The following is an 18,764-nucleotide window of genomic DNA, read 5'->3' as shown; positions in this document are numbered from 1 at the left end:
GTCTTCATTATCATTTCTTTTTCTTTTTGTAAGTTGGTCACTCCCAAAGGAAATGAATCTGATAGCAGATTGTTGGAGATTAATTACCTGTGATGTGCCAAAGCCACTTTATAAATGTCAGTGCTGCGGAATCCCCAGGGAGAGAATTTTTAGATTCAACTGGAAATTAATTGTAATTAATAGAATAGGTTAATTCATTGTAATTATTTTTAAGGCTTTCGGCAATGAGTCAATTCCCCAAGATCCACATTGCTCCAAGTGTCATAGAGAACGCTTGATGAGAATGTTCTGGTACTAAACCTCAACCCTCTGGAAAAAAATAATAAAATCCTACTTGTCTTTCCTTCTGGCTGAGTTTCTTCAGAAACATATTTTGGTGGCATTTCATTTCTGGAGAACAAAGGAATCCCTATAAGGTGGTGCATGAACACACACAGCCCAGATAGACTCTGCTTATTGGAGAAAGGGAAAACAAAAGGCTTTTGATTGTGCCTCATTTTCTTTGGAAGTATGTCTCACTTCAGACTAGCAGAATGCCTTTGCTCTTGGAAGAAAATGTAATGGAACTGAAAATTGAAGAATCTGGGCCTTTTTCCCTTTCCTAATTATTTCCACTTGACTCACTTAATCTTGGACGATTATTCAATCATATCTGCAATGAGAAAATGACGGGAGTAGAATTTCCGTCTCTTGTTTCGAGAGCTTATAAACATTAACAGAACAGTCTTGAACAAAAAACAAATACAAATCGCTATTGACGGTGCCTTGTTTTTATATATTAGGAAAAATCCCTGCATTGTTGGGGAAGCAGCTCAAGTTTCCAAATGTAGGAACCTTGTCGAGCCTTGATGGGTGATTTCATTATTAACGTTGAAAAACTATCATTTGGAACAAATATTTTAGAATGGGAGAGCATACAGAAGCTAAGGAGCCAATGTGTTTACTTGCACCTGGACGGGCTGAGAAACTAAGCCCAAAAATGGGTTATTGAAGCCCGGGATCATTAACACTCTAAGACTCACGGAGTGGTTTTGGAGACTCGGAGATGTCTCATTTCCTCCTAGCTCGTCTGTGAGCCTTACTGCATGGTCGTGAACATAAGGAGACATGCAACCCTAAAAATTGCTAAGAGCTAGGTCAGGGCTCCATGTGCAATAATACTTCCTGACAATCGGGTCTGTCTGAACTTGAAGCTTACTGCCAAGGTGAAGAAGCAAGTGGCCTGTGACTACAAGGAATCCAGCCCAGGCTGAGAGCCACTTACTGGGGTTGCTGCGGGGAAGTCACGTGGAAGATGAAACTTTGGCCCCAATGGTACCTGAGGCCCCTTCGAATGCTGATTATTCCTGTAAATTTGGGTTTTGTGTTTAACTTGGACTCCACAGTTACTCTTTTAGCTTTATCCATAATCACCCAGACCACCGCACTTCCAATGATCATGTTTACCGTGCCCCTGGTGTCGAGGAGGTGCGGGTCCCAAAGAGAAAGAAACTGTGCATCTGAGCATCTCGTGAGCCCCGTTGACGGGCTCTGTGCGTTCCTGAGCCACATCTGTGGGATGTTTCCTCAGTGGCGTGCTCCTGGAAGCAGGCTGTGAGCCAAGGTTGGGGTGCGTGTGAGTTGTGAAAGAAGTGTTCCCAGGAGAATCTGGAAGAGGAAGGAGGGAAGGGGAAGAAGCAGCTGGGCAGAGAGACCCCATGGTGGGGGGTGGAGGGGGACACCGGAGCATGAAGCACATCTCAGAGTTTGTCCCACTCAGAGACAGAGGAGCATAAGAGACGGGTTCCTATGTGTGTTCAGGGTGGGGAGTGGTCTGCTGGCCGTTGGCCATCAAGTACACAGAAGTCAAAAGATAGAAACCCCAAGGCTTAGGGAGGGGGTCAGCACAGAGCTCATTGAAGTGATCAGAGGGGATTTGGGCAGAACAGCAGCAGCCTTTCCGCCCTAGTTCCAATGATCTGTACCTTCTTAAAATCTCCTTGTGTAGGGGTCCTTAAAACATGCCCACATTGTATTTTTTAGACACAGCCCCACACCACTAGAGATTGGAACCTCCTATAGATAGAGCATTGTGTCTCATTCTTATCCATCTCGTGGGAGCTGGATGCTATATCCCCTCTCTGGCCCTGCCCAGCCAGGGGCCACAGAATTTTGGAAGTTTGAAGGGCAGTCAGTAAGTTAGCAGGTCCTCCTGGGCTTTAAAATACAATTGTGCAGACTCAGCTCCTAACAGGAAACAAGACTCCCTGTACCATGGAGTCCGGTGGGGGGGGGGGGGGGGGCGGCCTGGTTGGAAAAGGTTCCACTCATCCAGGCCCTACACAGGGTCTTGGGGAAGCTACTTTGGGAGAACACGGGCCATCCCGGGCAGGAGGAGTGTGCAGCCATGATAAATGGGATGTTTGCAGACAGCAAGGCAGTGTTCCAGGAGCTCTCTTTCTAGAACTCTCTTCCTCTCAATAGGCACTTAACTAATTTCCCCAGCTCCTTTGCTCAAGTATATCCTTCCAGTGAGGCCACAGTTCTTCCCTGTGTACCTGGACCAGCGACCCGTTCTCTTTTTCTCGTTTTTTCTATAGCAGTCACTACCTTCTAGGAAATTTACTTATCTGGCTAGTTTGTTTCACTGCTCTAGAGTGTGAGCTCCTCAGGGGGCATGTTCGTCTGCTCCAGTTGCTGGTGTGTGTCGGGCCACTAGAACACTGCCTGGCATATGGCTGAGGCCCAGGAAGTGGTTTTGCAGTGCCTGGGTGAGGAGGATAAAGGAAGACAATGAGCTGGTGCTCACGGGGCTGGGTTAGGGCCACAGAGTTGGTATAAGTCAGGATGCTTGGGGCTGGGCAACACAGCAGTCAGTCCTTTCAAACAGACGAATTGATGATTAGTGGGTTGAAATGTCACTTCTTTCTATAAAGACCAGTAAAGTTTCTTTCCATGTAGGGCAAGTTCTTTGCTATCTCCTAAGGGCAGGTGATTAGATGGTACTGAAAAATTTTTAACTCTTATTATTCCTGTGAAAGGAGACAAAAATCCAAGTTGTTTTAAGACATGAATCTCATATAACCGTTTCTTGTGGTGAGGTCTGCAAGGAGACAGAATAAGAAATGGTTACATGAGGTTCATGTCTTAAAGACAATTTGGTTTTTATAATTCTGAATTTCTACAAGACATTTCCTGTGCCCGGAACCAGAACCATCTCAACTCTCCTCATCAGGATTTGAAGAGAACAGTGGCTCTGAAAGTGCTGTCCCTAGACCAACAGCGTCATCCTCACCTGGGACTTTATTAGATATGCAACCCAGATGATTGGGTCAGAGGCCCTGCAGTAGGGCCCCAGGTGACTCTGCCACATGCCCAGGCTGGAGAACCATAGTTAGAGGTCATCCCCTATTGGGAAAATTTCGTTCTATCTTCTTTACATTCCTAGCAGCTAAGAACATGTTGAAACATACATTATGTAATTTGTTGTATATAAATAGTTGGGTTTCTTACTCCAGATATAAAACTACTATATGGAAGGACATCCCTCCCAGGAGATCCTTCTGTATCTCCCTGCCTCGCCCTTTAGATAATTCCTGGACTTGAGAATGTTTAAGAGCCGTAAATGTTCTGGAAGACCCTTTCCTAGTCTAATAATCTGGGCCAGAGAGGATAATACTGAACTTACACATCATTACTGCATTTTTATGCATATGGCCTGTCTTTGGAAATTATGCATAAGTTCCCCAAGGCTTGTTTGATTTAAGAAGCACTTTCTAGAACCATGCCTAATCCCAGAGAAAACCAAATTAACGCTCCCCACAAAGTCGTATGGAATCACCCTCTTAGGAACCATGAATAGTTGTTGAAGCTAAGGAAAAGTTGTCTGCTTTTGACTCTGAGAGTGTCCATGGCCATGAAATTCCTTGGAAAGACAGCATCAGTACTGATAACTATAAAACCCTAGAGTAATAAAAAGCAGAGAGACATTCATGTCTACGCTCAATAGAACATATGGGTCCCAGATCACATTGTAACAACGAAATATAAATTAAAAGTGATCACCAGAACTCATTCGAAGCCTTGATTTTTTTCCAGTTTTTCTTACGTGGCATGTGTTAGGTTAGTACCAAAATAACAAACATACCTTCCAAAAGCCCTGAGAGGGTTAGCCATTAATTCAGATGGTCTTGGTCAGAGATCGCAATGTGGCAGAGCTGAGGAAATTATAATGTAATTACGGCTAGTTCATGAACATGTGTTAAATGCTCTTTTCTAATGCTTGGGGTCACTATGCCGTTTTCGTTTTCTTGGACTAAGACTTGGACATGTGTTTGTCTCTTTACGGAGCTTGTTGGGATCCAAGAAATGCTAAAGTTACGGAGTAGTAGCTTACTGATGTTGTGTGTGCGTCTTGTTTTCTCTGTGATCAGAGTATGGGTCACAGTCATTGTCTGTACTGTGCTGGTGTAGTTAACCACTGGCTCTCCAGATGAAAAAAGCCCAATTTGTAGCATTTGACAGTCTCTAAGGTGGAAATAGTTTCATCATGACCAATTTCAAGCTCTCAGTTTGACATCATTGCGTGGGGAATTTGGGAAAGATACACATGGATGGCACTCTTGGATTGGTGCAAGCCAGCTCAACACATCATTGGAATGTAGAAAATATGGAAACCAGAGGAAAGGAATTAAAAAAAAAAATAAAAAGACATCATATGATCTCCCTGATATGAGGAAGTGGTGATGCAACATGGAGGCTTAAGTGGGTAGAAGAAGAATAAATGAAACAAGATGGGATTGGGAGGGAGACAAACCATAAGTGACTCTTAATCTCACAAAACAAACTGAGGGTTGCCGAGGGGAGGGGGTTTGGGAGAAGGGGTTGGGATTATGGACATTGGGGAGGGCATGTGATTTGGTGAGTGCTGTGAAGTGTGTAAACCTGGTGATTCACAGACCTCCTGTACCCCTGGGGATAAAAATATATGTTTATAAAAAATAAAAAAATTATTAAAAAAAAATAATAAAAAAAATAAAAATAAATAAAAATAAAAAGACATAATGTTGCTGCTGCTGCTGGGAACATAAATGAGTTTTAAAATTGGATTGGGTGGCTCAGTAGGCTGGGCCTCTGCCTTAGGCTCAGGTCGTGATCTCAGGGTCCTGGGATTGAGTCCCGCATCGGGCTCTCTGCTCAGTGGGGAGCCTGCTTCCTCCTCTCTCTCTCTCTCTCTCTGCCTACTTGTGATCTCTGTCAAATAAATAAGTAAATAATCTTTTTAAAAATAAATAATTAAATAAAATTGGATTTTGTGCTTCCTTACCATATTTTGTCTATGTGCTTTATGTAATGATCATTATATATATATATATATATATATATATATATATATATATATAATTTTGTGTTTTCCTTTTATCTCCATGGGCTTCAGTTTAATGGTTGACTAAGAGTCCTTCAAATTGGTGTAAGATCATTTATTAGCCTTAGTTGGGGACATTTAAGTAATGTTCCCTAATTATGAATATTGCTACAAATAATGCTGTGTATTATTTAAAAATCAGATATAAATCTTCCTTCCCCTCTCTGGCTATTTCCTTAAGACAGATTCTAAGATTAAATGATCTCAGTTATGCTTCTTAAAAAAGTATTTCCAGATACCGTCTAGAAAGTTTGTGCTAGAAGGTATACTCCTTCCAACAACTTTTATGAATGCCTCTCTCACTGTACCTTCACTACCACTCCTTCTTTTTTAAAAGTTTTATTAGTTTGGTAAGGTTTTTTAAAGTTTTGACATTGCATTTCCTTGCAAGCATGCTGAACATCCTTTATGCTCATTTATATTTCTCCTTCTAAAAATCTTTTTTCTCCGTATCAAGGGCTGCACAGTGAGGCAGACCCGCCTCCCTCACTGGGTCATTTCCGGGCTTCTAAGAGCCTGCAGGGATCTGGCCTGCCCTTTCCTGGTTCTAAGGAACGTACCCCCACCCCCTCCACATCACTGCTTCCATCTTGTTTCCCTTCTCCAGGCCCTAGGCTTGGCCCACTCTAGTCTTATTTCTTCTCTGACCATCCAGGTGCACTGTGGGACTGGTGGGCTCTTGCCCCACGAATCTGCAGGACTTCTGCCCTTCCTCCTTTCCAAGCTCTTTACAAGGGCCCTCTCCAAGAGGCTTCCCCAGCTCCTCCGCCCAAGGTCGTTTTCCCTCCTCTTGCTCTTGTCTCCCTGCCCTGCTCTGTGCTTCCCCACAGCGTCAGCTGCCGCCGACATGGGGTACTATAGGTGCTCACGGGCTCCCTCCCCTCTAGAGCAGACGTTCTGTATCACAGTGGTCCTAGAGCCTGGAGGAGCATCTGACGCTCCATGAGTCCTCATTGGGTGAGTCCGTGTACACCAGCCGTGCAGCTGAAGGTTCAGATTTGTCTGGATAAAAGCAAAATCAACTCCTATGCTCTCTTGAAATACTGAGGATGCTAACTATTTGCAGTATCCATAACAGGTATTGTTCTATATTTTTAAGGTATTATGTTTTTATGGAAGCAGAAGGTTGATATTATTCTATACCTAAACCTCTCATTATGATTTTTCCCCATTCAAATTACACTCACAATTATTTTTCATAAAGAAATCAGATAAATTTGGCCTATTCTTTATTCTTACATTTTTACGGCTTGATTTTTTTTTTTCTTACATGAAACTCTTTAATATATAAAGAATTACTTTGTTACTCTGATAAAATGAAGATCTAAATTAGGTCAGCCTTTTTTTTTTTTTTTCCATGTAACTACTGTTGGGTTTTTGTTGCTGCTAATGACAACCTGAGTTTTGCTTTTAATTATGCTCTGTCGTATTTAAAAACTTAACCTAAGTATTTTCCTCTCATGTACAATCGATAGGCACCAGATCTCAATGGATATTTCTCAGTTATCTCCAAGATATTTTCCTGGTCCTATGTCTGTATTTTAAATGCACCTTCAGGGGCATCTGCGTGGCTCAGTGGATTAAGCCTCTGCTTTCGGCTCAGGTCATGATCTCAGGGTCCTGGGATCGAGTCCCCCATTAGGCTCTCTGCTCAACAGGGATCCTGCTTCCCTCTCTCTCTATGGCTGCCTCTCTGCCTACTTGTGATTTCTGTCTATCAAATAAATAAATAAAATCTTTAAAAAAAAAAAAAGCACCTTCGAATCTGGACCGAATATTTTTGAATTTGTTTTTGTTATCACTACAAGTTCCGATTAGATACAGAGCAAATAAAAGGAAGCATAATAGGAAACTGGGTTCGCAGAAGTAGAAACTTCAAAGAGTGGAGTCCAGTCCTTCTCCAGCTGCACTTTCCAGAATCCCCTGCCAGGTGTTATCAGGATTGGCGAAGTAACCATCATCGACTCTCTGTGAAGCCCAATGCCTGACCCACCACTGTTGCTTAATAAATACTTGCGAATTGCATTGCATTGAACCTTAGGACATGATGCCTTTCCCCAGAGGTACTCTGAGGGACAGCTTTCCTTTCTGACATGTCTTCTGTTTTCTCCATCTCTTAGTTGCGATCCAGCGCAGAACTCCACCCCGACCTGCTCTCGGACTGCCTCACCGTGCAGCCCCTGCAGTCGGCCCCCTCCCCGCACGATGCTGCTGCTGCTGACGGGGCCGTGGGATGCTCCCCCGGGCCGGGGCCTGACCTCTATCCAGGTAACCACAGCAGAGGCCGCGTCAGCTGTCCCCTTCTAGGCCCTTCGCTCTGGCTCAAGGAAACACTCACATGAGAACGGTTCTCCTAAGATCATCTGTAGTTTGCTTTCTCAACGAGCTACAAGTTGCCCCCTCCCCACTTCCCATCTGATTCCTGAGCTGAGTTGGCAGAAGACTGTTTTTTCTCCTAAAGAGACACAGTCAAATAATGCATTAACTCTTGTAGTTCTGGGCTTCTGCCCAAAGTCCAGTGTGCCCGGCTCGCCCAGGTATCTTGAATTTATTAACTTGATTGAGACCCAAAGGAAATGTTTCCCCCTTACTCAAGTAACAGGCTGCATGTGGATTTCTTAATGAAACAGTTACTGTCATGTTTGCATTTCAAAAGGAAGCCCCAGGTCTCTAAGAAAAGTCTCACATCAGTCAGCCACCATGTAAGAAGGGTTTGTCAGCTACCGAGTGGGGGGAAGGGGAGGCGCTCCCAGACCAGTGTCCTTCTGCCCACATTTGAAGAACAGGTGACTCTAGATTTGGAAAATTTCATCTATGCAAAGAAAACTAGGAAAGGATTAATACTCAATAAGGAAGTTATTTTTTTTTTTTTCGTTTACTCTGTTAGGCCAGATTTTTGTCCATTTTCCACTCTCTATAATGATTCTGTACTTGTGCAAACATAATTGGTGTCTTCCTCACATGTGGAAAGCTCTTACTGTCATGCTATGAATATGAAAGCAAAAGTCCCACCAGCTCCACACTCCAGACGATGGGGATTTTCTATTATCTGTGGATCGCAGGTCCCCCTGCCACCCCCATCTGATTCCCAGAGTCAGGTTTTGGCAGCAAATTGGGTTTTTTCCCTCTTTTTAAAGGCACTAATAAGCCATAGAGAATTAAGAAGTTATTGATGCATAACACCGGAATACAAAAAGTCATGCTTCTGTAACTTTTTTAACTTTCCAGTTCTCAGCTGATCTGAAAGCAGGGAAAAGGGCTGTAGGCAAATATTTTTTTTTCTAAAGATTTTATTTATTTATTTGACAGAGAGAGAGATCACAAGCAGGCAGAGTCAGGCAGAGAGAAAGGGGGAAGCAGGCTCCCTGCTGAGCAGAGAGCCCAATGTGGGGCTCAATCCCAGGACCCTGAAATCATGACCTGAGCCAAAGGCAGCAGCTTAATCCACTGAGCCACCCAGGCATTCCCCGTAAGCAAATATTTTGAGAGGGTCTGTCAAGACATCCTTAATGTTGTCCCATTGGTGAGTTGCTCCAGGTACATTTTCTTAGAGAAAAGCAAGCCTCTGCCTTTCAAAACCCTAGGAGAAGGGCAGACCACATCTTACAGAGGTTTGGGGTGCAGGTACATACACATGAGATATACCAAAGCACAATGTTATCAACTCACGTAAATATTTTGTATTAGATATATACATGAGAAAGCGTGACTCGTTTTTGTTTGCACATATGTCTGTTTGATTTGCCAAATATTTGATATGTGAACACTTATTCTCGCACATTTAATTAACAATCGGTTTACAGCAGTCTATACAACATTTCCCTGGTTACTTCAGTCCAGAAATCCATGATCTTCCTAAGGACCTGGTACCCGGCAATTAAGAGTCCAAGCTAACCAGACTTGATTGAAGAACAGCCTGACGTCTAATGTTGGTGGTTTCTCAGAATGGGCTAGTCTCGCTGCACTCCCACTTGGGGTTTGGAAAGTGTGGCTGTCTCAATCTGTGGAAAACCTTAGTACTTTCGCTGTGTGTGTAGCTGACTTTCAGAACTTAGGAGTCTCACTTCTCTTGGTGTGTGCTTTGTACGGCTGGCAGTGTTGTTCCTTTTTTTTTTTTTTTAAATGTTGAACCAGCTTTGTCAATCCAGACAGATTTCCTTTTTTTGTTCATGACACTTTTTTTTCTGTATTGGGTCTTCAAAACGACGATGGGCTCTTAGCTTCACACCTCCAGCCGCAGCAGGCAAGCTGCCACAATGGGCGAGGAGCCTGCGTTGTCGCAGTGTCAACAGAGCGTCTTCAGAGTGCCTGGAATTTTCTGTTATTCTGGGAACATTTGAAGCAGGCAGGTGGCCATGCTCTTGAACCCTGTTCTTGGAATTTTACTTCTCGAGTCCGTGTGTAGCTGAAAGTTTATCTTGCCTACTTCTCTCCTCTTTCCTTTCTCCCTCGGGCCCTATTTCACTTTCTTTGTTCTTGCCTTTTTGAAAAATTGATTAAGTCCTCTGTTTTGCTGAATACACAGCAAACCCAGAGAAGAACCAAGCAGGAGGAAAAACTACAAAACAAAAACATGTTAAACCTTCCTTCTAAAGTTCTAGAAATGCACGTGCCGGGAGTGCATGTTTCTGTGGGTTTTAGACCTGTACCAAAGACCTATGGAAAGAAGCCAAACAGTGAAAAATGCCACAGGAAAATGAAGCTGTTCATCAATTAGTTAAATGTGAACTCTGAGGTGTTAAGGCAATTTGACAAAGATTAAGAGTTGGCTGGATGTAGGAGTGCTTGGAGCCATTCCTTTTACCTTCTGCCACACAAAGTCAAGAAAATATTTGTTTAATGATTGTCAAGCACTTATACTTCTAAGTGCTAGTGAATTGATTTATCGTAAAAATATTTGGTCAGAAACCCTTTGAGTCCGTGTGGTTGTAGGATCAGAAGCAGGTTCAAGGTGGACACTAAGACGTTTTAGAAACCACACGACTGAAGACTCGTAGTTCGAAGAAGTCACAGTTTTGAAATGGACATTTTTAGTGGGTCGGTAAATAGCAGTCTGTGAGATTCCAAGAGAGGGGGAGTTTGCAGAGCACTAGGAAGAACAGGGAAGGTGTCACTTCTGACACACACAAATCTTACAAGTCTCCTACCATGCTGACTTCCCTTATGGAGACCGTTTTCAGTTGATGAGACAGAATTTGATTAGGAAGGGTCGCCGGAAAAGACTTGCATTTCTGTGAAAGAAAACAGGGCTCCCGGGTCAAGCAGGTAAAATATCAGTTGAGGCCGCACTGAGGGCTACTTTACACTGAGGCGTTTACTTGCCTACTATTCTGAAAACCCCAGGGCTCCCAGACCCGATCCTGAGCTAACCGGAGAGCCATTTGGTGACCTAATGGAAAGGTTGGGACAAGGAGGAACAGTTCTCAGGGATGGCTCACTTACGTTTTCTGCCCTTTTGTTGAGAAGTTCTGTACCCTAGATATCTAGATAATGCCCCTGTATTTACAGATTAGCCAGTAAATGTGGGTGATTTCTCTGATGGTCTGAGGGAGAAGTAGTTCACAGTCAGTAGATCAAGGTGGCCTCTTTGGAGGCTTAGTGCCTGTGAGGAAGGTCTTGTCAGCTTCCTCGGTCAACTAATGAGCAGACAAGCATAAGCAAGTGAGTCTGTAATACCGGGAGAGTGTCATAACGAAGAATGCCGTATGGGAGAGATTCTGTCCCACGGGTGGTCCCAAAACTCATGGCTTCCTGCAAACAAAATTATCTATGGACTCAGTAAAACATGACCTCTGCAAGTGGCCTTAGCCATGAAGACAACATAGAGGCCAGCGTGGTTGAGATGTTCGAGTCCCACAGAAACCACCTGTCGAGTGAGCAGCTCGGGCAGCTGGAACAAGGAAATGAGCAAGCATGGGGGGATTTTATTGGTACCACTTGTTTTCAGTTATAAAATAATTATCATGTTTTAGAACTTGCAAGTTCTATTGAACTATTTTTATTTTGAATATAATGTTAGATTTTTGGGGAGAAAGTATAACGCCCATATTATAGAGAATTGTAGAAAAACAACAAAGACTCTTTTTAGAGTCCCCTCATTACTGGGGAATGAAGCCTTCTCTCTCACAATATCATCACATTTTATAATAAATAGCACCATATTAAATCTATGCAAGATTTAACATACTTTATGAAATAGTTAATGTTGCATTTTAGTGCAATTTATGGTCTATGTTTTAATACATTTTCTATATTCTTTTTTTTATTTTTTTATTTTTTTTAAAGATTTTATGTATTTATTTGACAGAGAGAAATCACAAGTAGATGGAGAGGCAGGCAGAGAGAGAGAGAGGGAAGCAGGCTCCCTGCTGAGCAGAGAGCCCGATGCGGGACTCAATCCCAGGACCCTGAGATCATGACCCGAGCCAAAGGCAGCGGTTTAACCCACTGAGCCACCAAGGCGCCCCCATTTTCTATATTCTTAAGTTGAATACATTTGCTATCTTGGGTCAGCTTGCCGAGTTGTAGGGGTTAGAAATAATGTTATATAAAAGTGCCTCATACAGTCTACTTGCAAACAGTGGTTGTTAACTTAGGGACTTTATTAGAAGGTTCTAAGTTGACACAGAAACTTCCCAGTAGGTTAAACTTTACAGAATTGTGAAGATCAAATAACATGAACTCTATAAAAGCAGGCATAGAACATTATAAAAAAAAATGCAACAGATATTACTTGCATGATCTTCAAAAGCAGTGATTTGTTATGAATTCACCAGAGGTAAAAAAGGGACAGAAGGACTTGGAACTCGCAGTGGCCAGAAGGAGGTGGACACTGGGCTTGCAGAAGTGATTTAAAGGGAAACATTTGGCCATATATTTCCCACGTTCTTTCTGACATTGCTTTGAACTGCTTGTCAGAATCTCATACTTCTCTTTACATCCCTTACCTCTGTGGTTCATCTCTCAAGTTGGATTGGGAATTCGGGGAGTTGGAGGGCTTGGGTGGCTCGGTCAGTTAAGCGTCTGACTCTCGGGTTCCACTCAGGTCATGATTTCAGGGTCGTGAGATCAAGCACCACGTTGTCTGGCCCCTTCTCAGCGAGAGGTCTGCTCTTCCCTCTTCCTCTGGCTTTCCTCCTTCTCATGCTCGCTCTCGTTCTAAAAAATAAATAAAGTATTTTTAAAAAAAGAAAATAATAAGAGCAGCATCAAGCCCTGCTCTTCTCAGTTGCAAACGCTAAAAGCCTTAACCTCTAGATTTCGCCCTCCACGGCTCTGCGCCAGTCCATTCGTGTGTATCGGATCACCTGGAAAATCTGGGAAAATGCAGGTTGCAGAGCCCCACTCCCAGGATTTCTGATTCAGTACATCGGGGCTGGTCCCAAGAATCTGAATTTCTGCCAGAGATCTTTAACAAATTCTCAGGCAACACTGGGTGCTGCTGGTCCAGGAAATACACTTTGAAAACTACTGCTCTGGATCATAAAACGTGGGAATGTTCCAGCAAAACATGATCTCAGTTGTGACAGGTGGGAGTTACAATAAGAACTGCCCATAATGAACTAGATGGGGGAGAGGGACCTTGCACATCTAGATAGTATATCAAATCGCCACAATGTACTCTTGAAAATATGTTACAGTCAGCTATACCTCAATGAAGGTGAAGTTTAAACATATAATAATTGGAAAATTGGAGCAAAATCTATATGTGAAAACCACATGATGGAAATCTGTCCACAGAAGACAACATAATTTATAGCTAATATGCCCTATATTTACAATGAGAAATAGAATTATGTTACTCTGGTACTTATAATTAAATACTTACAAAGATAATAAAACTGAATCAAATAGTGGGGGAAAAATTGCCCCATAGTATATATTTCTGTTTCTCATTACAGAAAACGTATCAATGGATATTAAGCTCATCTCCCCCGACCATTACTCATTATTACTCCCCCACTCATTAATCATTACTCATATTTTGATTAAGAGTGAGATTTTGTAACTACCCAACTGAAAAAAATTAAAATTGTGATTCCCAGTCAGCACAGACCACACTCGTGTGTTTGCAGCTAATGTTAATGACTTTATATGTTTGCAAGCTGCTTAATTTGGTGCTTCAATTTCCCATATCCACTTACATCCTTGTATTCATGTTAGCTTTTCACGCAAGATTAAGCTGCATTATTCAGTTTTATAATATGTACAGGATTTTGCCGTAAAAATAGTTTTCTGTGGATGAGCAAAAATAGTTCCACACCTCGTGGAGGAAAAGAAAGTAGTGAAGCTAGGTCGGTTGTAGCTCTATACCCGTCGAGCAAAGTCTTGGTTGTCTTTGCACTGTTACTTCTTCTGTTCTCCTTTTGTGTTATTTTGCCGGCATTCGGACAGGTGTGAGAAAAAAGGGCCACGTGCACTTCGATGTAGGCCACAAGCAGGTCTTGGGAAACAGGTGGCAAGACAGAGAATCAGGATAGAATTTCTGGAATGAGGAGCTAATTACTTTGCGATTAGGAGGTTATGGGCCAGACTTCTGGCTACCGAGTCCTGACCTTCTGCTTCTACTGAACTGACCTTCCAAGGAAAGGGAGGAAGAGGTAGAGGTGTCTTTCCCGTGAAGAATGAAGGAAAAAGGGAAGGGGGCATTTTCACGGTGCTTGTCGCTCACACAGTGGAAGTTCATATTTTGACGCTTATCTTCACCCTGAAAATAAACGTGAGTAGCATAAAACTCAGAAGTGAAGGACGTGACTGAATTAGCTTGGATAGTATTTGTCGTATTTTACTCTTAACGGGGAAAGGAAAACATGTCGCAGGCACTGGCTGAAGAGGGCATCGTGGACCTGATTCATTCCCAGTGGCCGAGGGCTGGCGTCTAGCGCATCGTCTGGAGCGTTGGAGGGTGGCCTGTCCCTGTCATGGCAGCAAGGCCTCCTTACTGGCTGGCACCGATGCCTTAGAAGGTACAGCTTCCCCCTCAGCATCGTAACCCCCTTTTCCTAGGAAGTGTGGCGGCTGCACTGGCTTTCCTGACAGTTTCCTGACAGTTTCCAGACAGCGCCTGGTCCCTCCCTTTGGCTCCAGCCCTGGTCTCTCTCCGTGAATTCAGCGGCTCGTGTCCGGCGTCTGCTCCGGCAGCAGCGCTGCGAACACGCCCCACACCCCCAGGAGGCCGTGGACCCGCCGTCTCCACAGCAGCCTCCCCCGGGGAGTCTGGGAGAGGCCTCTTCCCCCGGCTCCCGGGGGCTGCAGAAAGCGGGCAGCTGTGTGTTCACTCTTCAGAGGAAAGGGGGTATGACTGTCCTCGGCATGTGGAGGAAATTGGTTCTCCCACTGGCCCACCGGGATGCATGTCACCTTTTCTGAGAAATCAAAGCTGTAATGCATCAGCCACCCCCGAACACGTTGTATGGTTCGTAATGATGTAGGGTCCCTACTTGTGCAGTTCTGAGGCCGTTTGGGGTGGGAGCTGCACCAACCCGTGTTTGGTATTCTCTTTTCTTAGGTGCTATTGTCGGCCCTGTTTTATACAATACCTCTGACCGCCTGGGTGGCCGCTGTGTGCTCAGATGGGACATTAATAGGTGGGAATGTTCCTTCTTCTCCAGCTCAAATCCATTTCTCTCTCCCTGAGGTCAGTCGCCGGGTTCAATGCCGTACAGAGTGTTTGCAGTCGTCCTCAGCACACAGCAAGTGTTCAGCCTCTGTTTGTTATTGTTGTGGCTTTTACCCAAATGCCAGGACAATGTCTGCTACAGTTGGTGAAGGAGAAAGAACAGGTGCCTGAAATCGCCGTCATGCCGCTGCGAGAAATGGGGACCGCCGGAAGCCTGAACAAGCGGGCGGTTTGATCAGTACCATTAGTCGTTCATGTAGCATTTCTAGGTCAAGGAAACGCCCTGGAGGTCTCTAAAGAAAAACCAGTTGAAATTAGAAGCCCATCACCTGGGCAGCAATGCCCCTAGAATCACAATGTCAAACTGTGTCTTGAAAAGAATTGGTTTTTTTAATTCAAAGATAGGGTTTTTTTTTCCATTTATTTGTGTTTCTTTTAGAGGTGGTGTGCAATGGCAGGAAGGATGTGGTGCTCGGTCTGAGCTCCAGTCCTGGTTCTCGGCTCTGTGGAGCTTAGTTCTCTTCCATGAACCGATGGTAAGAAGAGCAGCTCCGAGGACCGGCTCGGGAATGAAGGGATTCCGCGCGGGAGAGCTGGGTGCACTCCCTGCAGCGGGGGCTCCCTTCTCTTTTCCTTCCTCTTTGCTTAAACACTTAGAGAATCGCCCCCAGACCCAGTCCGTGTCTGTAACGGAGACTGGAACCCCTTCTCTGCCTTCCTTTTAGTGCTGGGAGCTGCCACTTGGGGTTCAGAAGTCACTGTCCTGAGAGCGCGTGTTCCTTGAGAGAAGAATTCAAGTCAAGAAGTGAACTCAGAGCTCCGCTCTTCTCAGACCCATTTTCAGATCCATGAACCCGGCATTTTGGATTCACGTGGGCTGCTCTTACAGAGTGTCAGGGGGCTTGGGTGGAAAGAGGGTCTGATCAGCAGGGACTTGGGCGGAGAAAGGAAGAAGTAGGACCAATGGCCTCACCCTACACAGTTTGACACCATCCCTGGTCAGCCCCGCCGAGGCAAAGCCTTGGTCCCTTCTGACGTCACTTCATAAATAGACTGTCCAGACCATGCACTTGATCTCAAAATAACCCCCTGGGCATCTAGAAAAGTATCCTTGACCATTTGCTTACCTCACATTTAGTTTCTATAATTCAAACATACGCCTGGGTGGCTCAGTCAGCTGAACATCCGATTCCTGGTTTCGGCTCCGGTCATAATCTCAGGGTTGTGGGATCAAGCTCCAGGTCAAACTCAGTGCCAGGCAGGGACTCTATTTGAGACCCTCCCCCCAGTAATAAATCTTTAAAAAATAAGATAAAAGTCTGCCAGTACATACAGGCTCTTTGATCCCCATAGCATTTTATTTTTTTTTTAAGATCTTATTTATTTATTTGAGAGAGAGAGAGAGAGCATGAGTGGAGAAAGGTCAGTGGGAGAAGCAGACTCCCTGCCGAGCAGGGAGCCCGACGTGGGACTCGATCCTGGGACTCCAGGATCATGACCTGAGCTGAAGACAGTCGCCTATCCAACTGAGCCACCCAGGCGTTCCTCCCCATTGCGTTTTAGATTTAACAAATACTTTAGTAGTCTTTTAGCCATGGGTTTGCAAGGATTTTTTTTTAAGGCCCAGTATTTAAAACAGGTCCCAGCAGAGCTGTTTCCATTGAAGGGATCCAAACCACTTATTAAACTGCCTGTAGCACAGCACCCCGTCTTCCCTCCCATAGTTTATGGAAGCCCAAATGTAGTGACTCCCAGATGGAATTACTACTGTGAAAGTCTTCGCACTGTCAGCAGATATCTGCAGAGGCGGCCTAGTGCCGCGGTGGGAGACGAGCCCTCACTGATGTGGCGGCCTCTCAGGAAGAAGCTGCCAGAAGTCAGGCAGACTCCATTCTGGTTATGGTGAGCCCAGGGCTGGCAGGGATAGCACAGAGTGGGCATGGTTTAATTCTGTTAAGGTCTATTTTTCCTAAAAAAAAAAAAAAAAGAAGAGGCTTAAACCCTTGACTATCGAGGATTATGTTTTTGGAGATTCAGGCCATTTGTAGACATACCCCCTAAAGCCCAGGAGAAAAACAAAATTGTCAAAGATTGAGCATAGGGAGGATGCTAAGTGTATTTTCTACCCAACAATAAGGGTGCTTGAAATTCACGCAACTGAAGACTGAACCTTCCATCCCACAGGCAGAGGAAAGGTTTTAAACTCCTTCAGAAAGGTTGTAAATGAGCATAATTCGTGATTACATGTGAATGACTTCTCTCTGTCTCTCCTAAGAGTAAACTAAGAGGCAACCCTAGGCACCTGAAGGCAAAGTAAGAAAATCCTCCACTACGTGGGCAAAGTACAGAAAAAAGAGGACAGGGGCTCCTCTGGGGTCCCATTAAGTCCACTTTCATCATCTGGGCAGCTGTGCCCAGAGCCAGGGGTCAGTGTGCACTGTGGTTCCCCGCTAATACCACAATTCCCCAAAGGGGCTGTTGCACTGAGTGGGGAAAGGGAGAGAGGTCTCTCGGGAGAGCTCAGAGTTGGTAAATCAACTGTTGGGTTGGCCAGAAGAATATTGCATTACACATCGGATTGGCTGTATGTGTTCCATGTCTGTTTCCAAGAAGTCTCCTCTGTGAAATGATTTCAGAAATCGCATGGAAAGGCGCCTGGTTGGCTCAGTGGGTAGAGCGTGCAGCTCTCCGTCCCTCAGTGGTGAGTTCAAGCCCCAGGATGGGCAAGGGGCCTGCTTTTTTTTTTTTTTTTTTTTTTTTAAGATTTTATTTATTTGAAGGAGAGAGAGAGAGAGAGAGAGCATGAGGAGGGGAAGGATCAGAGGAAGAAGCAGGCTCCATGCGCAGCGAGGAGCCCAGTGCGGGACTCGACTGGGCCTCCAGGATCATGACCTGAGCCGGCAGTCACTTAACCAAGCGAGCCACCCGGGTGCCCACGGGGCCTACTTGAAAAGAAGAAAAAGAGAAGGAAGCGGTGGGGGAGAGGAAGAGAAGGAGGAGAAAGGGGAAGAGGAAGAAGAAATAATCACATGGAAGTCGAGTAGGTGGGGTTGTCTCGTAGCATCTGAAAGGGAGGGCACCTCTTTTGCGGTCACGGAGGTACAGGGAGGAGGTATCTAAGGACTGGAAAACGGGGACCTGGAGGAAACAGTATTTTTTACTAAAACTGGTTTTTGCGGCCAAATCAGACTTCCTTCCAGAAGTGGAGATGAGGAGCATTCCTGCCAGAGCTTCCCGGAAAGGTTGTCCCCAGCCGCGCCATCTTTCTCGTCTCTCTCTCCGCCCTCCTGCCCTGCTCAACGCGGGGGATGACATGACACACGGTGGCAGTACCGGGTTCCTGGCAGGGACCTCTTTGCTCCTCTCACCCTCCTGACTGGCTTTGTAACGAACCCTCTGCGAGCAAGTGGGTCGGGAGGTGAAGGGAAGAAAGATAAGGTATGAGATTTGAGGTTAGAGAAGTCAGGCATTGTCTGGGAAGACCCGAGAGGGGCTGCATGAAATGCTGGTCCCAGAGAAGTTGGGCGAGCTGCCAGATGACGCCCTTCCACGCGTAGCACGACGTCTTTGTTCTGAAACGCAGCTGTTCCAGGAGCTTCCGCTCCACGCAGTTAATTGCACCTGGTATTTCAGAATGTCTGACGGTAACCTTGGGCATCTACGTGGATGACCTCAGCCGGCATCTGCTAGCTGTATCACAGAGCATCCCAGAAAGGCATGTAAGCATGGGTCCTCTTCCAA

General features: G+C 44.9%; 1 protein-coding gene across 4 annotated transcripts in view; it reads left to right on the top strand.

Annotated features, from left to right (window-relative positions):
* The window catches only part of GLIS3 (GLIS family zinc finger 3), a 438,806-nt gene that overhangs the window by 364,488 nt on the left and 55,554 nt on the right, over positions 1-18,764 (top strand). For all 4 annotated transcript variants that reach the window (XM_059142789.1, XM_059142792.1, XM_059142790.1 and 1 more), the window contains one exon: positions 7,525-7,672. In XM_059142789.1, the coding sequence (XP_058998772.1) occupies positions 7,525-7,672 (148 nt within the window). The remainder of the gene's footprint in view (positions 1-7,524; positions 7,673-18,764) is intronic.

Source organism: Mustela lutreola, chromosome 12, assembly GCF_030435805.1.
Source record: "Mustela lutreola isolate mMusLut2 chromosome 12, mMusLut2.pri, whole genome shotgun sequence".
Classification (NCBI taxonomy): domain Eukaryota; kingdom Metazoa; phylum Chordata; class Mammalia; order Carnivora; family Mustelidae; genus Mustela; species Mustela lutreola.
The sequence above is the reverse complement of the archived record's forward strand: the minus strand, read 5'-3'. Positions and strand labels throughout refer to the sequence as shown.